A 23,306-nucleotide genomic window follows, 5' to 3' on the forward strand; every position below is an offset into this window, starting at 1 on the left:
TTTTGAAGGCTGAATAATAGTCCATTGTATGTGTCCGTCACATTGTGTTTATCCATCCTTCCATTGACGCACTCTTGGGTTGCTTCACCTTTTGGCTGTTGTGAGTAATGCTGATATGAACGTGGGCATACAAACATCTCTTTGAGATCTGCTTTCAGTTCTTTCGGATATGTACCCAGAAGTAGGATTGCTGGATCGTATGGTAATTCGATGCATAACTTTTTGAGGAATCACCTTACCATTTTCTTCAGCAGCTGGAAAGTTTCTCTACATCCTCGCCCACACTTTTTATTCCTGTTTTCTTTTTTTTTTTTTTTTAAAGATTTTATTTATTTCCTTTTTCTTTCCAAAGCCTCCTGGTACATAGTTGTATATTCTTAGTTGTGGGTCCTTCTGGTTGTGGCATGTGGGATGCCGCCTCAGCATGGCTTGATGAGCAGTGCCATGTCCGCACCCAGGATCTGACCCGGCGAAACCCCAGGCCGTGGAAGCAGAGAGCGCAAACTTAACCACTCGGCCACAGGGCCATCCCCTCCTGTTTTTTTTTAAATAGTAGCCATCCTATGGGTGTGAGGTGGTATCCTATTGCATTTCCCTAATGATTAGTGATGTTGAACATCTTTTCATGTGCTCGTTGGCCTCTTGTATATCTTCTTTGGAGGAACATCTATTTAATTCCTTTGCCCTTTTTTTAATTGGGTTGTTTGGGGTTTTTTGGTTGTTGAGTCGTAGGAGTTCTTTATATATCCTAGATATTAACCCCTTATCAAATATATGACTTGCAGATGTTTTCTCCCATTCTGTGGGATGCCTTAATAGGATCACTCTGGCTGCTGGATTCGGAATAGGCCATAAGTGGGCAAGGACAGAAGGTATAGCCAGTAGCCTGCTAACCTGGTAATCTGAACATTTCCAAACAAGAAAATTTAGGATCACCCCCTGCCCCCAAGCTGTCATCTCCAGATCCTGGGCGTCCCTCTTATTCTTTTGTGTCTGTCTCTCTGTTGCTGCCACCTCTCACTTGGACCACTATGACATAGATTCCCTACTCCTCAGCTTGGCCTGTGGGGCATTTCCTGACGTGGTCCCACCTGCCCTCCCAGCTCCATGACCTGACCCCAGCCTCTGCCCTGCCTGTCCCCTCCCAGCATCAGCATTCTGCCCTCTGAAACTGGCCCCAGCAGCCTCTTCCCGGCAGAATTCAACACTGTGCCCCCTCACTCCCCGCTCACTTCTTCCATCCTGCTTCTGTAACCCTCACTCCCACGCCCCGTTGTCTCTCATCTCCATGGCTGCCTCCTCTGCTAAATGGAGAACTCTTTCCAGCGTGTGAAAGAGAACTGTCTTCATCACAGAGTGGGCCTGGCACAGAGCAGGGGCCCAGACAGGTTTGGTTTAGTGACTAAATGGACTGACAAGAAAGAAGAAGAAAGTGCGAGACAAAAGGCAGTAAGGAGAGAGAGGCGGGGTGGTGGGAGAAGTGTCGGGGGCTCACAGCTGTCCTGTGGCCCCTTCGACTGTGCACGGTCCCTCTTTGTGTGACTTTGGGTCCACAGCACCCCTTCCTTCTTTCAGGCCCTCTTTTCCTGGCTCCCTGGCACTGCATTCAGAGTTCCTGGAGGAGGCTCAGCTCCGTTGCCTTTATTTCTTGTTCTTTTTTTTCCCCATACTTTACATAATAAAGGTTTTCCTTTATTTTCTTCTTTCCTTTCTTTTTCTTTTGGAGTCAGAAAACTGAAGAGACTATCTTTATTAAGAACTTAATAAAGAACTCAAAGGAAATAGCTTTGGGGGGCAGGGAAGGGATGTGAAGGGAAAAGTGGGCTTTCATTCTAGGGAGATTCGCTGCCGTGGAGATGTGCCCTTGTAAATGGATTTTTGGGTTCAGGGCCTGGGAGAGTTGTGAAAAAAAACAAAGGAGTCGGCGAGAAGGCCCAGAGCTTCTGGGAAAGAGGGCCTTGTTTATGCCTGTTGGAACTGATTTGGTCAAGTGTTTGTTTAAAAGAGATGCCACTTGGTAAGCGAGGCCTGGCTTACTTGTGTTGTGTTCAAGAATGCTTTGATTGGCCGGAGCCCCTGACACTGTTTACTCAGAAACTGGCCTGAGTGAGTGCCTGGAACCCAGAGGCCCAGCGCTACCACCCAGTAGATTCTTAAATCTCTGAATATTGGGATTAGAGCTATGGGGGTTTGAACCTGCCAGGCAGGGCCAAACGCACGAGGGGACAGCCCGTTCCCTCCGGGCTTGGCTACGTTCGTTGTCTTTCTCTTGATTAATAAATATTGGGTGGTTGGTTAGACTGTGGGTTTTTCAGAAAGAGCATTAAAGGTACGAATAAATCCTGGTTGTAAAAGTGGGGGTGAATCTTCTGAACATCAACGTTAGCATCTGCCAGATGCTTAGTGTGGTGTCAGGTTGGATCATCTATTTCCCTGAAATAAGGGGGAGTAGCCCCAACTTCCAGAAGAGGAAACTGAGGAACAAAGCTATCAAGGGGTAGAGTCAGGAGCTTCAGGGGAATGGGTTAGACTCAGCACCGAGCTCCCATTTCCCTTGTTAGGTTGGCAGGATTTTGTCATCTTCTTCTTCTTTTTTTGAATCCCTTGTGCCGGTCTCCACTCCTGGTACATGGTAGGTGTTGGTGAAATGTGAGGTGTGTAACGAAGCGTTAAGTTGGATCAAACTGAACTCTGGGCTCTGGTGCCTGCAGTCTTGTCAGTGATGGGGTGGACAAGGCTCTGAAGATTCGAGATGAGAGCCACGTTAGGAGCTGGCTGGTTGCACCGTGCTCATCCTTATGGGAAGGGCAACAGTGAGTTCTGAGTTCTGGTCCTGCTACTCTCTGCACCATCTACAATATCACCCCTGTGTTGTTGGGGAGAGCAGCTCACACTTAGAACTTGATCGGACAAACCCATCGCAGACAAAGAATTCGCTGTTCTGTCTAGCACCCAGCCAGCAGGTAGTAACTGGACGGAAAGAAGAATGGGAGGTCCCATTTTAGGATGGCAGTGCATTTGTAATTTTCTGAAAGAGCAAAACAGCTAGGAAAAATGTGGGGAAAATAATAGTTTCTTTGCAAAAACACATGCTCAAGGTACCTCCCTTTGTGTATTTTAGGCAACACAATAAGATTCGCAGTGTGGAGGGGAGTCAGCTGAAGGCTTACCTCTCCTTGGAAGTGCTGGATCTGAGTGCCAACAATATCACGGAGATCCGGAGCGCCTGCTTCCCCCTCGGGCTGCCCATCAAGGAGCTGTAAGTGCCTCTGCTCTGCTGTCAGCACCCAGGTCTGGATGCGGAGATGTTTCCTTCTCTTCTTGGCCATGGCCTGGCTGAGTCCATGCGGATGGACGCACACCTCCTTTGGCTTCGCCCAGCAGGGCCGAGAGCAGGGCACCCAGAGCACCGGAAGTTGTCTCCTACTTGCCCAATTAGAGAGCATCTCCAAAACCAGCAGCATTATTCTGACTTTACAGACAGATGAGGAAGCTGAGGCGGGGAGAGATTAAGTAGTAACTTAACAGATTCACCACTGAAGAGGAGATCCTAGCCTTCAAGTATGGATCTCTTTCAGCTACAAAGTCTGCTTTCTTTCCCATGTACTGGACTGCCTTCCAGGAAAGCCTGGAGAAAAGATTCAGGAGTAGCGAGACGAATGACTTTGGAGGGAGACCTCTTTGCTGAGGTTTCACCTGTCAATCTTATCTTTCTAGCACCATGCACTCTTTATAAATACATCATTTGGTTGAATTGAGGGGGCAGTTACTCCATTCTGTGGGTTCTCAGAACCTTCTGGATTTCCTTGTAGGTCTGTTTCACTTTTTCCCCATTTTCATGCCCCATCTCACACCCAGTGGATGGTAGATGGGAGGAAAAACAGTTAAAACGTATTTAACCCACTGCTTGTTTGTAGAAAAATGTTGCTTTAGGGAAGAAACTGAAAACCAGGCTAAAGAGACATTTTCACATGACACGTGAGTTTTCATTCCCTGCATTGTTACTGTTCCTGAGTAATTTTTGAGATCGTTGTGAGGCTGGTTTAGGGGTCGTTGTGACCCATGTGTTCAGGGAGGCCAAGGCTTGGCACAAATTTTCCAAGACTCCCAAGAAGAAGAGTGATTTCTTTCTTAGGCTGCATCAAGGCATCAGAATTGGAAACGGGAGGCCGTGGCCTTCGTTAAGTCAATGCAGCAGCTCTCGGCCCCAACGAGGGAAAGGTGTCCAGCTGCCATCTGGCATTTCTTGCTTGGGACAAAGAACCCAGCAACTGCTAAACTGAATTGCACTGACCTTCTCTCTCTGCACGAAAGCAGGAGGGACTTTTAAGTTTGGCAGAGACTGGCCGGCATATCTTCATCACACAGACTGTTCTTCTTTAATCTGGAGTGTTAAGAACAAACAGTCCAGCTCTGTTTGCAAAGAATCCTCATGTGCTCTGTCCTGGGCCGCTGCCTGATGGAGAGATGCAAAATGCCTCCTTCCCTTCCCCCTATGTGGTAGAAACAAGACTCTCTCTGGTCTTTTTCCTTTTTGCTTAAGCCACAAAAAGCAGCATTTGTCCGGGGAAGGGAGCAGGATAGGTGTTGGGGGTGACTTCTCATAGGAAGACCATATTGTCCCTGACTTTTCTCTCTTTTCCCTTCTTTTTGTCTTCTTATTGCTTGATATAATTTACACACAATGGGACACGCAGACCTTAGCCATATACGGCAGTGCGTTTTGAGGGGAGGTGCCCTTTATGCACATGAACCTGTTAAGTGGATGTCCCATTGAAGTATTGCCTGTTTTCTTAAGGGACTTCAGGCAGGTCTCTTTAACTAGAGCGTTTCTTTGACGCATTTAAAATTGTTAAAATGAATTGGTTTACACACATTTATTACATAAGTCGTATAATGAGACCCACTTCAGAACTAAAAGCTCTTTCCCCAAATTGTGAATCCACTCTGCCCTAGCCTTGCAGTTGACTTTGTGCTTCCTAGGGCTTTTCCCACTAACCTTGAACCCTAACCCTTGGGTGGTGGGTGTTGAAGAAAGAGGTGGCCACCATGTGGTCGGGCTGGCGTGTGAGAGAGGCAGGGAGTAGAGGTGAGTGACTTCCTCCCCCACCCTCCTGGGGTTGCCCACTGCCACAAGCACGGTGTGCCGTGGGCTGAAACAAGGCCCCATCAAGGCCTGAGGTGGACAGTCCTGACACTCGCATTTCCCTGGCTCCTCCATCTGGGAGTGAAGATGCCCTTCACAGCCTTGGGATGCCAAATAGCTCGTTGGAAACCTGTCCCTGTGGGTGTGTTTTCGCTTATTTTCCCAACTCGGCTGAGTCTGGTGTCTGTAACGGAATGAGGAAGGCCTCCTCCTGACCGCTGCATTTTCTCTCCTGAATCATTCCAGCAACCTGGCCAGCAACCGGATCGGCACCCTGGAGTCGGGAGCATTTGATGGTCTGTCACGGTCGCTGCTAACGCTTCGCCTGAGCAAAAACAGGATCACCCAGCTTCCTGTGAAAGCATTCAAGTTACCCAGGCTGACACAACTGTGAGTACAGAAACCTGCACTTTAATTAAGGTTAGCCAAACTTTATGGAGGCCAGATTTCCCCATGGACCTCGTACCAAATGCAGCCCCTTTCCCGCTCCCCCCGCTCAAGCTCTGCATAAACTATCATTAATGGCCCTATAGCAACACCTAATAAAAGCAAATTAGAAGCTGGGTCTGGTGCCTGCGGGCCGCCTAAGGTTGCTGAGGAAAAGATCCACTGAGGAAATATATGCTTGTCCTCATTGGCACTTTGCAAAATGAAATGAGGGATACTGCTGGTTACCTGATCCTGGCTAATGGGTAGGGCTGTGTGGGTTGGGTTCCGTATTTATCTTAGGGGTTCCTGTGTTTTTTTAAAGGTACCCATAAAATCTGAACCGTGGACATTACGGTGTCCAATGCTTCTTGAGCAGTTTGAGAAGAAGTTCATGTAGGCAGAGGTAGTAAGTGAGAAATGGGCCATTGTCTTCATCTCCTAAATCTTAGAAGGTAGTTGGCTTAGGATTTTTTTCTAAAGAAAGGATTTGTTTGTTTAGTTTTTTGATGACCAGAACTGAGTGCCATCCTTGAATGGTGTACAAGGTCTGGAGTCAAGAAAACCTCTATTTAGCAGAACCTGATGGACTATTGTTTGTTCCCTGGGTTTTTGTTTTTTTGTGTCCTCTTTGTAGCAGAAGAGTGTACCTCAGGAAAAGAAGCCACTATTGGAGATTTGGTTTAAACAGAACAAAACAATTGTTCAGGGCCAGGTTTGGCAGCAAGACAGGGTGTGCCCCAGCACTCTCACTGCCTGTGTTCACAGGTGTGTGCACACACACACACAGCACACAGCGCGCGCACACACACACACACACACAGCATGCAGGCCCTGCTCTCTTCAGTCCTGGAGAAGGTCCCTGGATGCTCAGGAGGTGGTGTGGGGCAGGGTCATGAGACACGACAGAAGTATTTGGGGAAAACCAAGGGCTCTCTGGTTAGCCCTGTGTTCCCTTGCTCCTTCCCCCAGTGTCACTGAGGGATCCAGCCCACCCACATTCCTGAAATCTTTTGGTTAACGGAGGTTTATCATGCTGGGGCTAGAAGCCAAATGCGTGTGCTTCATGGTGTGTCTGGATCCCTCCTCCCCCTATAGGCAGTAACTTCTCTCCGGAAATAGAGATCCTATTAACGCCTCCAGTGGAAAGTGTCATTGCCATCTGATATCCAGTGGTTAGATTTGTCCTGGGTTGAGACATCTGGTGTGGATTCCTGTTGCTGAGCTGAGAGACAGCTCACCTAAGACGTTCACATCCTGAGTCATACCCACCCCCTCACTGCACAGTCATGGCTATTCAGGAAGGAAATGGGAGCACTCGCTCATTCAGGGGCATGGTAGGACTGGCTTCTGGGGAGCTCTGTGCCCTCCTCTCTCGTTCACCAGCGGTGGCCTATGAGTGTCAGGGCCTGCATGGCGGGCAGGGGTGGCCATGAGATGCACAGTGGGCTCCCACTGTATGTCCAGGCCTCGCTGAACCTCTTCACCGGGATTTTCCCTGCTGGCTTGGAAACCCAGCTGGGACTGTGTGGGAATGGTTGTAGGGGTGTGTGTGTAGGGGACACTCTGAACCCGCTGGCTTCATCTCTTTAGGGACCTCAATCGGAATCGGATTCGGCTGATCGAGGGCCTGACGTTCCAGGGGCTCGACAGTTTGGAGGTGCTGAAGCTTCAGCGAAACAACATCAGCAAGCTGACGGACGGGGCTTTCTGGGGGCTGTCCAAGATGCATGTGCTGTGAGTGTGGGGCTGGGTTCGCGTGGCTGTGGCTTTGCTCGGGCGTTGAGGTCTCGCCCGTGGTCTGTTTGCATCACACATGCATGTGTTCATTCAGCCCCCTGCCTCGAAGGATTGTTAGGACTTCAGCCGGACCAGCCCCCTACCCTTTGAGACATCAGCTGGGCCCAACTCAGTGTCTTTGGGACTTTGCAAAATCTAAGGGTGTTTTCCTCCCAGGTTCAGAACATCTCTTGGGGTTAGTTTTTCATGGATTTGGTCAAGTGAGTTGGTTGGTGAAGATGGAAGAGGGAGCCGTTTTTCTAGGGCTTCTCTCCCCTCCCATCCCCCCCACCCCCGCTTCCTTAGTGAACAGTGGGACCTCAGAGCAGGCTCCCTTCCCACATCCTCTCCTCTCTCCCACTCGCTACAGGAAGTTCCCTCTCTCCCCGATTTGGGTTTGACCGTCTGCCTTGATGTGCAGGTGGGCCAAAAATGCATAGTTCATCCTGAGACATTTATTTATGTTTTGTGAGCTAATCAAGCCACTCAGTGCAGATGTTCCACTTTTATCAAGGGAGCAGTGTCTCCAGCCAGATGTGCACAATCGCAGAACTTGCTCTCCTGCCAGAGTAACGTAAAACAGCCACCAAAAAGCTTACAGAAAAGGCAGTTACCAACCTTCAATTGTGAAACAGTTAAATTTGTTTATTTTTAATCAAAAGTAACGTATCCTCATAGTTGAGTAAAGTCAGATAGTACAGGAAGCAGTCGTTGCTGCTGACCCCCCTTCCCCCCAGTTTGACTCCCAAGGGGCAGTCACTTCTCATCATTTCTCTTTTTTTTTTTTCTGTTTTTGGGTTTTGCTCGTGGTTACGTCCAAGTTAATGCACTTACACCACTATCTTGATTTGTCAGCTTGAGATTTCTCACTTTATGGTCAAGGATTTAACTTGCTCAAGACGCCCACCCCCGCCCCCTAGTCACTATAAGTTATATCATGATGTTTGTATCTTTTATGGGCTATTTTGTAACTGAAACAAAAACCAAAAACCCTAGGTCCCGTTCCATCCATTCTCTGTGCATCCTCATTATCAAATTGTCTCTCGATGACCCCGCCCCTGCTGCTCACTCTCCTTGTCTACCTTTTTTTTTTTTTTTTTGAGGAAGATTAGCCCTGAGCTAACATCTGCTGCCAATCCTCTTTTTTGCTGAGGAAGACTGGCCCTGAACTAACATCCGTAGCCATCTTCTTCTACTTTATATGTGGGACACCTACCACAGCATGGCTTGCCAAGTCGTGCCATGTCCGTACCCAGGATCCGAACCAGTGAACCCTGGGCCGCCAAAGTGGAACCTGCACACTTAACTGCTGCGCCACCAGGCCGGCCCCTCCTCATCCGCCTTTGATCAGCTGTACCTCTGTTCTTATGTGTTCAAGACACTTTTACATGACATTGTTAAAACTCATTTTGGACTGTGAAATCCAGGTGAACTGAGATTAAAGGAGAATTCTCAGAAGAAAATGGAGTTAGCACATACCATTTGGTTTTATGTTGGACAAATTCATACAAATTGCGGGTGATGAATTGCCTTAGAGATTATTTATAAATTATGTTCTCACCTTTTGAGCAGAGGCAGAACGATGGAGATAAGCAAAATCTGGTTGCCCAAAGCCCTTGTGATACTGAATGTGGAGCAACACTTGTTCAAGAGGCCAGTTCTTTGGGGTGGAGTCGTCCTTGGCTAGGGCGTGCAGGGTCGAGAAGCAGGGTCATAACATCCTCACTTAGAAACATGGTGGGAGCTAAGTCCTCAGCACTGTGCTGAAATTCTGGCATGTGTTTTCTTATTTTCTTCTCACAGCAGCCCTATACACTGGATGCTTCTTGGATATCTCCATTCTATAGAAGTCCAGGCTCATTCAACCAGCAAAGTGGCAAAAGTGGGATTTAAATCAAAGTCGTCTGACCGCAGGTCTGAAGCCGTGACGCTCGGCACTGTGGTCCAGAGCCCACACTTGGCTAGCCAGACTTGGGGTTGAATTCTGGCCCCTCACTACTTGCTAAGCTGTGGAATCTTAGACAAGTTCCCTACCATCTCTCAGCCTCAGTTTCCTCATCCGTAAGATGGGGATAATAATGAGAGCTACCTCCTATTCTCTCTTCTTTCTCTGTCTTTAATGGGCCTTGCTCTCTGCTTGGAACTCCTCTTCCCATTCATGTGCCTGGTTCACTCGTTCTCAGCTAAAAAGGTTGCTTCCAGGAAGCATCCCCTTGCCCTCTGAACTCTCTCTCAGTCTGCCTGGGTAGACTGAGCATCCATGTGGGTTTGCCTGTCTTCTGCACAGGCACACACGCACACACACATGTGCACAGGCACACCCCACAGTTGTCTCGCACACTGTTGTTAGGTCCTCGGTGCTGACCAGTGTCTGACGCAGAGTAGTTGCTCATCTCCTGTCCGTCAGGGAGTGAATGGGCACCTCGGGGAGAGTCTGTCCTCACCCTGCCTGGGGCTGTCGTTGCAGGCACCTGGAGTACAACAGCCTGGTGGAAGTGAACAGCGGCTCGCTCTATGGGCTCACGGCCCTGCACCAGCTCCACCTCAGCAACAACTCCATCTCTCGCATTAACCGCGACGGCTGGAGCTTCTGCCAGAAGCTGCACGAGTTGTAAGTGTCCTCTACCTGTCCGTGAATACTCCAGAGCCCAGGAAGCCCTAGGCTGGCGCATTCCCCAGCACAGTGGACCTGAGGAGGCCTCCGGGGGAGGGTGCTCAGAGGCACGCAGTGGCCTGGTGTGGAGGGAAGCAGAACCCAGCCAGGCAGGCCCCGAGCAGGGCCCTGGGGCCCAGCACACCTCAGTGATCTGAGCTTTGCTCCTTCCTGGTCTCCTCTCTGTGTCCCCGTCCCCTGCTTTCAGATTAGCGGCGGTGCAAGGGTAGCTCTAGGTCCCTGCAGGGAGCCCTTACCCCCAGGGGCTTCTTGGCCTTAGAGAAAGTTCCCAAGGTAGAGTGCTCTCTTGTAGAGGGGCAGCCTACAGAAGTGTTCTCCCTGCAACTGTTCGGAGAGCGACTGTACGTTAATGGCTACCCCAAGTAGCATGCGCTTCTTTAGTGAAAGGGGTTATTTGGGCTCAAACACACAAAGGACAGCGAACCCGAGAGATGACACATGACAGTGGGAGAATTTACATGTCCTCGTAGTTCTGCCGGGCACTTGGCTCCTCCTTTTCCCCACCCTGCATTCCCGGGGCCTGGCGACGAGGCTCCTGTGCTGATGTGGATGTGTGTTTACACTTCCCTTACGGAGATTCCCGGATAGCTGGGACGGGGGTCTTCTGAGCTGGTGCCCGTGGTTCCCGACACCAGTAGTGACAGGCTCTCTCCTGGGTGCTGAAGGGCCGGGCCTGGGCTGTCCTGCCACATCGGGGTGGGTCACTGATAATGAAAGCAGCCTTGCCAGGGACTCAGCAGACATATCCATGTGCCCTTGTCTCTGTCCCATGTCCAGAAGGTTGGTTGTTTTGAAGGAAAAAAGTAGATCCCCACCATGTTTGCTGTTTCCGTTTAATGTGCTGAAGGTTTGTCAGTTCTAGGTTAGTCCATTACGTATGTTTAATTTTTTTGAGAGGAATTTGGGTGCGTTTTCTTTTTCCCGAGGCTTGACTATAGGAAAAGACTGACGCACTGATGTGAACGATCGTTAAGAGTGCCCAGCCTCTGTGCACCCTGGCTCCCTCTTGGCCTCACCAGGCTCACTTGGGGATGTTTAAACTCAGTGTTGAGTCTTGCGGCTGGTGATTTTATCTGTTCTTCCGTGTTCTCCCTCTCCTCGCCTCTCTCCCTTGCCCACCACCCCACACTGACTGCAGTCTGTATTTCAGCGAGTCCATCCTTATCTAATGCAAACAGCAGTGGTCCTGCCCCTTTCCTTGGGCTCCCTTTCCTTGGGTTTTGTGAGTGTGTGTGTGTGTTGGTGTGAACCCTTTGGATTTAGCTTCCTCACCCTTCAGGGCAGTGTCCTTGCACGGTATTCTCTTCTGGTGTTGGATGGCTTCTGACACACTCTTTGCTCAGGCTCTGACCTGCCTCGGGAACTCCCAGGACCCATGGTTTTCTGTCGTGCAGGCCTGGGAGCAGTGGGGAAGTACGAGAGGTCTTCTCGGTCCCCCAGGCCTGAGCCAGTGCGATGACTAAGGGGAGGAGCAGTGCTCTGAGTCACCGGAGGGGCTGCGAGCCCCTGATGTGGAGGCAGCAGTGAAAGGCACGCTCCCGAGGCCCCTCTCTGGCAGGTGGGCAGCGTGACACTGTCTTCTGTGCCCTTTAGAAGGGGCAGAGAAGGTCACAGAAGCATGCCTTGACTAGCATAGCAGTTTGCCCGACATCCAGGTAACCTCGGAGCCAGATTTGGGACTGCTTCCCAGCGTGTATGCCCTGCCCCTCCTTTAAGCTAAGTTCTTTAATTGCAGGTGAGGGTGTAATTTTGGTCTCCTGCCAGGCCTCTGCGACTGACACCATGACTTATTTCTCCAGGAGGGAAAGAATGTTATTCCCTGCTGCCTTTAAAAACTCATTAATCTTCTCCCAATTTATTTTCCTTCTTCCTGCCTCAACCCAAACTTCCCATTTTTCAATGATAGATGACTAATCTGTCAAGTAACCAACCCAGGGCCGTGCCGTGTCAGAGGTTCAGGAGGTGTGCTGGGAGGAAGAAGGTTTGGTTCTGATCATCAGGGAAGGTGTATGATCTGGGGGCACGTTTCCTGTCCTGCTTACGGGAGGGCATCATGTGAACAGGCTGGCTTGGGCGGGGTCAGGGAAGCTCTGATGGGAGACTCCAGGCCCTGGGGCACAGTGCAGGTCAGGTGTAACCTCCTGTGAGGAAGGCTTCCTCCAGGCAGTGGCTCGTGGTGCCCTCTGCTGGCCAATGTCGGGAGTCTATCTGGGCTCCCTTGCTCCCTGTCAGAACCTCCTGTCCAGTCTCAGGCCACTGTCTGAGAGGTCTTTTATAGCCTGAAGCAGGGCCAGCCATGGACACCAGCAGAAAGGGGCTGGAGCCTGAGGGTTTTTGTGCTGTATCACCTTGCTTAGTCCCTGGGACCTCCAGGAACATTCCATAGGAGTCAAACTATATGGCTGTCAGGCTCTGATGGGTTTGGCTGTGTGACCACTTCTGGCCTTGGGATTCTTGTGGGCCTGTGAGTGTCCTGTCCCACTGAGACCCTGCTGACCGTGGCTCAACGTTCAGTAGAGAGTTAGGCAACCCCATGTGACCTGATGGTGACCTTTGCTTTCCTCTGCCCTTTCTCAGGATTCTGTCCTTCAACAATCTCACCCGGCTGGATGAGGAGAGCCTGGCCGACCTGAGTAGCTTGAGCATCCTGCGCCTCAGCCACAATTCCATCAGCCACATCGCAGAAGGCGCCTTCAAGGGACTCAAAAACCTGCGCGTCTTGTACGTCTTTCACTGTGAGGCTGACGGAGTGAAGGGGCCCCCGCGGGGAGAGCAGAGCAGAGCCATCCACCGGCTTTGTTGAGTTCCCTTAGCCTTGGCTTTGAGTCAGAATGGGATCCAAAGCTGACCTGTTAGCAGTCTCAAACTTCCATATGATCAACTGGAAAAGAAGTGATCGGGCAGAAAAATCTCGCTCACTCCCCTCAGGAGGGCGCCTCTAGAGTGATGATGGCTCAGAGAAACTTCTTGTTATGGGAGTGGTACTTCCCGCATTGCGCTTAGCGGACTCCTTGGGAAGTGTCCCCAGGCCGAGTGCTGGAGCGGCCTCCAGGGTGGCAGCCGTGGGGTCGGTCTTTCCGACCCTGAGCCTGCCTGCTAGGACTTCTGTTGTTAGATCCTAAGTATTTTTTATCTGAGCCAAGGGAATACTGAGGCTTATCTCTCAGGGCCAGCATTTGAACTTCTTCAGCACAGCCCATGTCCAAGAGAAAGGTAATTAGGGAGTCCTGTGTCCTTCCTGGAGCCTCACTGGGAGTCATTTAACAAAATGGAGGTGATAATGTCATTTCCCTGTAAGTTCCTAGTTAGGTGGGGTTGCCAGAAGTTGCTGCAGGATGCTTTTCTGGGACTTCACATTTTTCAGTTGTTGGGGCCAGCCCGGTGGCATAGTGGTTAATTAAGTTCACGTGCTCTGCTTCAGTGGCTCCAGGGTTCACAGCTTCAGATCCTGGGCACAGACCTACACACTCTCATCCAGCCATGCTGTGGTAGTAACCCACATACACAACAGAGGAAGATTGGCACAGATGTTAACTCAGGGACAATTTTCCTCACCAAAAAAAAAAGGAAAATTTTTCAGTTGTTGGCGTCCGAAAACGTCCAGTCAACTATGAGCATAAAGCCCCCAAAGAGGGGCATATCGTTTCCACCAGGCAGTGGTAGTGAGTTCGAGGCCTCCTTCCCAGGCATTCCCCGCTGCAGAGAGACGAGCTCTCCCAGGGTGGAAAGGATGAAGCCTCTGCACTTGCACCTGGAGGAGAGGGCAGAGGGGGCTTTGATGCTGTGCCATTGTTGGGGAGTGTGAAAGAGCCCGGACGCCAGGCTATTCAAGCTGAGGTCGGCCTTGGAGCCTGCGCGGGCCTGAAGAACAAGGCTGGGAACATTCAGACTGAGTGTGCCAGAAAGAGGAGGACAACTTTGGCAGCCAGGGCCAGGAGCAGGGAGACAGGCACACAAAGCCGCAGCCCCAGGTCCCTGGTCCTTCAGTGTGAAGACAACAAGGAGGAACCCAGTGAAAGGAGAGGTCCCTTCCAGCAGCTGAATCTCGGCTCCTTGAGCTTCCTGCTGTAAAATAAAGGTCAGAGCAAGCATTTCAGTTTGCAGTCAGAGCTCCCCTCCCTGCTGGCAATGTCGGTTCCTTCTGAAGGCTCTCATGGGAGCCAAGCATAGCATCCCTTTCTGTTCCTGGCCCACGTCTGCAAGGACCTGGGAGAGGGAGGTGTAGGAACCAAGAACCTTGTGGAAAGTTGGAGAGGGCTGACCGTGTGGCAGATGGGGGCCAGGTCACCAGGTGGGATGTTTCGCCTGGCACTATGACCTGTCCTTGGAAGCTGGGGGAGGAAGCTGAGTCACCGGCCTTGTGATTTGCATTGTTGGAGGAGACTGGGCTCAAAAGTTGGCTTTATCCTCCCCTACTGGCAAGTGGGCCACAAGTCTGACTCAGCACCCAGATGTCGTCCCTGGCTCAGAGTCAGCGCCTGTGCAGGCCGTGTGAGGAGATGGGGGCTCAGGGCTGCAAACCCACATGCCAGCATCAAAGTGGCCCCTGTGCCAAAGCCTCGTTATTTGCCATCCCTTTCCTCCACATGCCTCTTGTTTCTCAGTCAAGTCCAGGAAAGGGGCTCTGGTGGGTGTGAGAGCAGACACGAACCTTAAGGAACCTTTTGGGCTGACTCTCAGTGCCAGCAGCCAGATGTCCTCTCTTTGGGGACAGAATACAAAGCAGGCTTTTCCGAGGACTGTCTGCACCCCCACCCTCCCTGGGGCCCGGCCTTAGCAGACTAGGGAGCAGCAGATGGGGCCAGGGAAACTGCCTGTTTGAGGCGTGTGTCAGCTTTGCGAGACGACTGAGAAAGCAGGGCCCACTGCAAGGTGTGCACAGCTGGGCTTCCCGGGGCTCAGTGGTCACGCTTCTCTTCACTGTACCTTACGGCTGGGCAGCTAGAATACACCCAGGTGTTTTTTGAGCTTCAAGGTGGCAGATTGGGTGTCAGTCTGCTCTCCCACTTCATGTTGAAGAATGAGTTGAGAACTGAGACCGATGGTGAGCTTTGTCTGTCTTCTCCCCAGGGATCTGGACCATAACGACATTTCGGGCACCATAGAGGACACCACTGGTGCTTTCACAGGGCTTGACAGCCTCAGCAAGCTGTGAGTATCCCGGGGTTGGAAGCTCTGTGGAGCACGAACACAGAAGATGGTTCTGCGGCTCCCCGCCCCTTTTCTTCTGGGCCCAGCCTGGGGAGGGCTGGCTCGCATTTCTCTGCCTTTGTTTGGGAAGAAAAGTCTGGATAAGGAGCGGGAGGCAGCACATCTTCTCTCTGGCCAGTGGTCTCCTTGCTGCCCTGGGCATTGGTTTCTTTGGGGCTGAAGACCTGTTGTCTGGAGGCCTGTTGGATATTCTCTCCCCTTGAGTTCGTGACTGACATGAAAACAGCCACATTTTTTTGTTGTTCTTTGCACAAAGGAGTCTTGCCTTCTTACTCAGTTTCTAGAAATTGTGTGAAGTGTCTAAAGCTGAGTAACTCTTGATGGTTTTGCATCTTCGGTCAGTGTTTTTGTTGTCAATCATAATCTTAGAAACAATCATTACCAAAGGTAAGGTGGTAGCTGTTTTTTATTACAGATTTCTGGTGTTTTTGTTCTGTGTTTTTGAAGCTCCTAGAATTTGCCAGTTATTCTGCCAGGTGTGCGCGTGTGTGTTATATCTAATGGTCTCGTGGGGGCAGGCTGTGGTATCCAGCCTTTTTGGAGTTGAGGAAACAGAGGAGCGGGGATTTTTCCCAAGACCACACAGCTGGCAGGTGGCAGGGTCAGGACTTGCCTGTCTCCCACGTGTTGTCCTGCCCTCTTTCTCTCTGCATCTCTCCAGCACTTTCTGCAGCTGCCACCCAAGGAACATACGGGAGTGGGGACTGGAGCGATTGTTACTGCTTACCAGCAACTCAGAGGGAGGGTTCAGAGGAGGAGAAGACAGTCACCCCTCCACTTCCCGAGTCCGTTCTGGTGACAGTGAGCTGGGCAGAGTGCGTGTGTAAATATTTTGAAAGCAGCTGCAGAGCACGAGGCTCAGAGAAAGCCGGAAAGCCTGTGGTGGGGAGAGTCTTTCTGTACAGGTCATGTTTCTAATTTGTTTTGAAAAGTGGGGTTTTCACACCTTTTATACTCAGAGAGTTCTGAGTCAGAATAAGGTATTTTGGCTCTCTGAGGATTGTGTCTCTTCTGGGGCCTCCCGATAGCATGTCAAAAATGCCTGTCAGTCTTTCATTTTGTTCCCTAACAAAACGCTCCCTGCTCCCTCACCTCCTGGTGCCTTTTCCCAGCAAGCTCGGGAGGAGCCAGGACAGCACGGGGGGCAGGCATGGGCCCCCACTGACCGGAGGAGCCCCGGCTTGGCGTGCGGTTGCTGGGGCGGAGCGCACCTGAGCAGCCTTTCAGCACAAGCCTTGCTAGTCGATGCCTTCCCCGGCCCCAGCCGTAACTCATGGGTAGGGCAGGGTGGGGACAGTGGACGCACCACTGGGTCCTTTGCAGGGCATGTCCCTCCAGTGAAATCTGGAGCCATTAGGTCTTGTGGCTTCCAGGAGGTTTTTCCTCACCATGTGAAGTGCGGCTGGCCCTCGGGGGCGCCAGGACTGCTGGTTCCGCAGAAGCCAGCCTGTGACTGTAGCCTGGTGCCACCTTCTGAATTGTCTGCTGCCTGTGCCCCGACGTTTTCTCCTACTTCGACCTGCTGGACTAAGTTCAGCGGTTCTATCTGAAGTCCCAAGGAGTCAGCATGAGCCCCGTGTTCCTCGCTTGCACTGTGCTGTTTGACAGTCTCCCTGAAAGCAGTGGGCTCCACACTGAGCTGGGCCTGAGACTCCAGGGAACTTGTTAAAATATAGAGTCTCTGGCCTCCTCCCACCTGGCCTCACTGATCAGCATTGTGGGGCTGGAAGCTCTGTACATGTTTCTAAAAACAGAGAGATGCACACAGTTGGGGGAAATTGGAACAACAATAATTTCTTAACATCATTAAATATGTGCAGTCAGTTATTGAGGTGGGATGGTATGGTGGTTATATTGCAAAAGAAAACAAAGAATCCTCTTCTTCTGGGATAAAAAAAGACAACAGTGTGATGCCTGTGATTTGTATCACCGGTGTCCGGCCGGGCTGGGGAACGGGAGGCGGGTAGGAGTGTGTTAGCATAGAGAAGGGCTGTCGTGTCATGTCATCAGCTCATTCATCCTATGGGGCTGCAGTCAGTGCCCTGAGTCCCCCTGGCCTGGCGCGGGTTCGCCTTTGAAGCCCTTGAGGGATGGTGTTAGGGATCCACCTGAGAATGGGAAGGGAGACACTCTCTGGGCTTCACTCAGTTCCTCAAGAACCTGGGGTCCTTCCCGCCATGCAAGTGGCTGGGCCTAAATGAAAATGTTTTCTGAGAAAGGAACAAGTGAGCAGCATAGCCGTAAAAGGCTTCCTCCTGTGAAGATTGGGTGGATGTTGCCTGCCCCTAATTTTTCCAGCTGCTGAACGCAGCCATTTTGGATAATTCTTCAGACAGGAGCTTCCTGGCAAGGCGAGAACATTCCTAGACTCTAGCGAGTTCCTTTCTTGCTAGTTTGCCTGTGATGATTATACTCACCTACCCACGGGCTTGCACAGTGTCATCGCACGTGAGGAGGGAAGGGAGAATTTCTGGAGCACAAATTAGTGGCAGAGAGGAGCAGTGGGCCGCTTGGGTACGGTGAGGGACGCAAGTGCCGGCCCCACGGTCCCAGCTTGCTGCTCGCATTCCTTGGTAGGGGTGGGTGTGGAATTAGACAGGGGTGGCATGTGTGCAGGGGAGTGTTGGGGACATGTGCAGAATTGGATTATGAGGCTGAGCCTCGATTCCTGCAAGATGGAGTGGGCCCGGGGAGGTGCTGCCCCGCAGCCAGGGGAAGACTGCCCCCTCTGATCTTCACAGAGTGAGGGCAGCCCACAGGGTCATTGACAAGGGGTGGGGAGGGGGAAGAGGGGTGTAGGTGGCACGGCTACTCTCAGTCTGTCCAGGGACCCCCCTCAGCCCCGTGATTGCAAGGCTGCTTTAGCAAGAGCCTCTGGGAGCTCTTGGCTGGGCTTCCCAGGCTGCTGAGAGGATCTGAGAGGTGACTTTCTGGGGTCACTGTCAGCTCCAAGCAGGTGGTATTCGGGAGATGAGGCCTGCTGTCCCTTCTAGGGCAGCCCTGGATCCGGTGCAGCCAGTCTGAGCTGCCCACTGTTGTGTGGCCAGAACGACATCCTCCTGGCCTGTCGTCCCAGCTCTCCTCTCTCCACGCAGCAGCCTTTCGTTGGAGCCGTCACAGTCTCCCTGCTTGAGCCCCGGCCCCAGCCCCAGGTGTCCACTGGGAGAATGCCAGGACCTGTTTTAATCCACCAACAGCATGATTAGCCCCTGCATAATTGAGAATTTGTTTTATTGCTTTTGTCACCATCAGAAACAACAGCCTGCCCTCGTTGTAAAAGAGGTCAGTGTGACTAATAGTTAATGGACGAAATAAAGCACAGCTTTTTCCTGGATCTCGTTTACGGGAGATTTCACTAAACAGTTCAGTACGTTTCCTCAGACCTGGAGCCCACAGTGACTCGGCCTGGGCATCTGAGGGGGGCCTCAGGGCCCCACGTGCTCATTCTGTAGGGAGGGAGCCCAAGTCAGCGTGGCCACCAGGTTTCCATGTGTTTGGTTTATTTGTTTTAGAATAAAAGCTTCAGTTTGAGAGAGGTTGTGGAAATGTTCAGGATGAGATTGTTTTCTTATCCATGCAGACCGCCTCCGAGAGAAAGAAAAGGCAGAGGGGTCTTTGGCCTCTGTGCCCCTTCACCCTCGGGAGGCAGGAGACAGAGCTGGCTTTGTCTGAAGGCTGAACTCAGAGTTTCTGTGGGGCTGCTGAAATGAGGACCCGAGTGGGGGTCCATTCCTGATGAAGTGGGAGGGGATCAGGAAGACCCTGTGGTGTGGCTGCCCCCAGAGTGTCCCCTCGGGCTTGCAGTGCCCGGGGAGCAGGTTGAGAAGGGGCCTCCTCTGTGGCTCCTGGTGCTGGCTGGTCTGGTCCGCGGTGATCCCGTCTTCCTGAAGGCAGCCTCCTGGGACTCGCCTCGGTGGCCCCAAGAGCCCTTTGCAGTTAGGTCAAAGCTCGGGGCCCATGTGGCGGGTGATGCCCAGGCTGCCCTGCCATCTTTGGTTTTCTTCAAGGCTCATATTTCCTTTCTTTCCTCCTTTCAGGGAGGGGCTGGTGCTTGCTGTTCTCCCTTGTTGGTCCCAGTCTTAACGCAGGTCTGAAGGTAGAGCTTTCCCCTGATTCTCGGTGGGATCCGAGACAAGGAGTTGCCCCTCCTGGGGAGGGGCTGAACCAGACCTACTTTCTCCAAAGGCCACCTGCACCTGTTGCCTAGGAGTCCCTCACCCAGACCTGGCGATTCTGAGACTTCCCAGGAAGTGGCTCTGAGCAGCCCACGGTCTTAACAAGCCCTACAGGTAATCCTGATGGATATCAGAGTTGAAGAGCCCACATATCCACCAGCACTGCCCTCGGGTGTTCACTGGCAGGCAGCCTCCTGTGCCTGCAGGAGTTAGAGGGACTGCCTTGGTGGGCTCTCATCAGAGCATCTGATAATGAGGAGGGAAAACTGGAATCTTGATTCTTTCATTACCAATGTCAAGCATACTCTAGGTGTCCTCCCCCGCCCCGTCCAGAAACAGACTTTCCTGTGGATTACACAGCCCAGTGGAAGAAGCTTTCCTTTCTCCCATGTGTATTGCAGGGGGCCAGATTTGGGTTGCTGAGAAAACTCTTAGCAGTTAGTGCTAAGGTTGTGATTGGAATTGCCTGGAAGCAGGAGCCCCTTCTCCTGGGTAGGCAGACCATGGGTACAGACATTAGATGACCTTGGAAATTGACTTTTGAGGACCTATCTGGGATTTAATGAACTTTGGGCCCACTGGCATCATTTAAAATCTGGGCTCTTGCTACAGAGACCAAAGCGCTGTGGTGTGCCCTGCAGGCTGTGGGGCCTTCTTGTGGGCAGGGACACAGTGCACTGTGGCTGCATCCTGGTGCCAGGATGCAAAGAGCTTGGGAATCCTCTCAATGGATGCCTGTTTTCCTGCCCTCTTCTTGCTCACTTCGGGAATCTTTATCCCTGGAAGCAGTTTTCAGAAGTGGGTGGTAGTTTTTAGTTCCAGAGTTTTCATTCCCTTCTCTGACTCTGCTTCCTCGCCCTGAAGCACTGATCAGTCCTCTCTCCCACGAGTCCATCGCTAAACTTCAGCCCCCCCGACCCTTGGGTGGTCCTTGGAGAGAGACAGCCCCGGCCGGACAAGGTGATTCCCACTTAACGTTGCGAGGGGCCTTTTTAGGCAAGATGGTGCGTGCAATTCCGACCTGTCATCACCGTTAAATTCTAATCAAGATAAAAGTATTTCATTGCAGAGAGGGGAATGCCTGCATACTTCAGACCCATGATCTCAGCACAGGTCGGATTTCCACCTGCCTCTCACTAGACAGACTTATCAGATGGCACCACCCTAATTGTGTGTTCTCTTTCTCCCAACCCTCCCTTGTCTCTCCCCGCCCTCCTCTGTTTTTTGGGTTTTTTCCCCTCCTGTTTCTGGATGTTTGGAAACTGCAGAACTCTGTTTGGAAACAAGATCAAGTCCGTGGCTAAGAGAGCATTCTCAGGGCTGGAAGGCCTGGAGCACCTGTGAGTATCTTGCCAGACCTTCCCTGACCCGCAGGCCTGCCAAATGTGGCTGCCGGGGAAGTCTGCTAGCAATTTAATCGCATCTTTGTAAACCGAGAAACAGGCTATTTGGAAACGCCAGCTGCTTCCTTCTCATTATAAGTCAGCTTCAACTTTGGCCTTTATTCTGCCCATGCCAGGAACAGTTACAGAACATATGGCCAGTCACTGAGCTCCCAACTAATGCAATTGGTATTTGGATAAATACCCTCCTCCCTCCTCCCGCCCTGCCTCAACCATCGCAGGCCCCTGGTCCCCTCTCCACTTCCACAAGGGTGCTTTATCCTGACCTAGGCTGATACCTCCACTAAAGCATCTTAACGGTGCTAAGGACATGTTGGGCTTAGCTGGAGGTTTCCTCTGGTGTGGTCGCATCTGAGAGCCTGGGAGGACGTGGATGGAGCCAGCCCTGAGATGTTCATATTGTCACCATCGGGGGCGGATGCCTCTAGTACTTGATTCCTAGTTTATTTTGTCTTTGAATGAAGTTTGACCTTAATTCTTGGGGAAAGGTTTGCCTGTTGACTTGCTGAGCAGGCTTTGACTTAGCTTTGATGCTGCCCTTAAGGCTGGCTTTAGTTGCAGAGTTACTCCCTGTGCTTGTGTCAACATATGTGAAACGATAGCCACTTACAGTGGAATTAGGACAGGATACGGGGGCCTGGCTAGTACCTGTGGTTCATTGACAAAACCAAGGCTGCTCTGAAAAATCCCTGAGCCTTTTGGCTCAAACACGTGGCTGATTTGAGTACCTGGAGTTTCTCTTTGCATAAGTAAAGAATGCTCTTTTGCAGGAATCTTGGTGAGAATGCAATTAGATCTGTCCAGTTTGATGCCTTTGTGAAGATGAAGAATCTTAAAGAGCTGTAAGTACCTGGGATTTCGTGGCTCTGATTAACATGAGTAGAGAAATTCAGAGTAAGCAATGCCTTAATTGCATCATGCCTTACTTTATGAGACAGCGGTGACCGCTTATAGTTGTGTGTAAGATGTCTTTTAAAACAAATGCCCTATGAGGGCTTATTCAGGATCAGAGGTCAGCACACTTTTTCGTAAATGGCCATGTAGTAAATATTTCCAACTTTGTTGGCCATAGTGTCTCTGTCATGACAACTCGACTCTGTTGTAGCAGAAAGCAGCCATAAATAATACATAAACGAACGAGTGTGGCTGTTTGCCAATAAATTCTTATTTACAAAAACAGGCAGTGGGCCTGCAGGCTGTAGTCTGCTGACCATTGTTCTAGACGATGTGAAATAGGCTCTCTTCCATAAAATGAATCATCATCCCTTTATTTATGTCAAGGACAAGTTTTCATCTTTTGGGTTTGCTTAAAAGGAAGGGCTTATATCGACAGAGGCTTCTTTAAGGAGCTTGGTGGGCTGTGAGCGGGGCAGAGAGGTCTGTGGGATGGTCACAGCTAACTATAGAATAGTGAAGCGGTGCCCAGCCCACATCTGTTTCCAAGCCCCTGTAGTAGTTCATAGGTGGTGGTGCTGCCACTGTAGTCGTTCACCATGGGCCCTTGGATGACAAGGGTTAGCAGAGCTTACCTGTGTCCCAGTTTGTGGCAGAGGACCCAGTCTAGGTATTCAGGTAGCAACACCCAAGTTTCCTTTCTCCTTCCTATACATTCATCCAATTCTGTAGCCAATAAGTCCTAGCCATAATATGAGTTCCCTAAAGGTCTGGCTTTTGGTTCTTACAAGTGCTGGCAAAATGGCAGATGCCAAATGATGGCCATCTTTGCACCCTGACCTCATCCTCATTCCTGAGGCCACTCCTGGTGGACCCTAGATGGATGCGGGGTGGGGTAGGAATGGGGAAATAGGCATGCAGTCCCCACAGTTGGAAACCAGAGCAAGAAGCAGGTCCCTGGTGACCTTCCTCGGGCTAAGTGAGGGGAGGGGAGGCGGTGTGGGCACTTGCCTCATGACATTTAGTTTGCTGTGAGATTCAAGTCTGTCAAGTAGATGCTCTTTCTTAAAACTGGTGAGTACGTGAGTGTTCCCTGTGCCTTTCTTTCAACACTACTGCTTTTGAAACTTTTCAAATATAATATTGGAAGTAAAAATCTGATTAAATGGGAAGAGGGTATTTTGAGAGAAAGAGGGAAGGACAAGGGAGAGGAGATTTTCCTTCTAAAAATTCAGGTTTCCTGAGACAGTTTTCTAGCTGGAAATAACTGGACCCTTGCAGGTGCTTGGACCTCCCCAAAATGCTTCTGCCTTGGCCCCCTGCCTGGGTTTCCCATCAGTGGCTGCATGTACCCAGCTCTGGCTGGCCCTGGGCCCAGTCCTCTGATGGGAGAAACAGTTAATTCCACTTGGTCTTTTTCTTTCCCCATCAGATGAAGGCAGGTTGTACTGTGCACTTAGTCATCCTCTGGGTAAATTTCCACAAGAGATGATTAGAAACACACTTTGAGCTGGAATCATGAAAATGCACAATGTAAGCCAGCAGAGTGCCTGGATGGCTGGAGGCAGGAGCCGTGGAAGGCCGTGCTGTTCGCAGTT

The 23,306-nt window shown here is 51.1% G+C and overlaps 1 protein-coding gene across 3 annotated transcripts in view; it reads left to right on the top strand.

Annotated features, from left to right (window-relative positions):
* LRIG1 (leucine rich repeats and immunoglobulin like domains 1) overlaps positions 1 to 23,306 on the top strand; it is a 114,821-nt gene that overhangs the window by 73,812 nt on the left and 17,703 nt on the right. For 2 of the 3 annotated variants that reach the window (XM_023620112.2, XM_070238652.1), the window contains exons 4-11: positions 3,122 to 3,259; positions 5,393 to 5,536; positions 7,166 to 7,309; positions 9,819 to 9,962; positions 12,603 to 12,746; positions 15,096 to 15,176; positions 20,680 to 20,751; positions 21,585 to 21,656. In XM_023620112.2, coding sequence (XP_023475880.1) covers positions 3,122 to 3,259; positions 5,393 to 5,536; positions 7,166 to 7,309; positions 9,819 to 9,962; positions 12,603 to 12,746; positions 15,096 to 15,176; positions 20,680 to 20,751; positions 21,585 to 21,656 — 939 coding nt within the window. Of the gene's footprint in view, positions 1 to 3,121; positions 3,260 to 5,392; positions 5,537 to 7,165; positions 7,310 to 9,818; positions 9,963 to 12,602; positions 12,747 to 15,095; positions 19,526 to 20,679; positions 20,752 to 21,584; positions 21,657 to 23,306 lie in introns of all 3 variants that reach the window. The other variant, XM_070238653.1, reaches the window with a different exon arrangement.

This window comes from Equus caballus, chromosome 16 (genome assembly GCF_041296265.1).
Source record: "Equus caballus isolate H_3958 breed thoroughbred chromosome 16, TB-T2T, whole genome shotgun sequence".
In the NCBI taxonomy this organism is placed as follows: domain Eukaryota; kingdom Metazoa; phylum Chordata; class Mammalia; order Perissodactyla; family Equidae; genus Equus; species Equus caballus.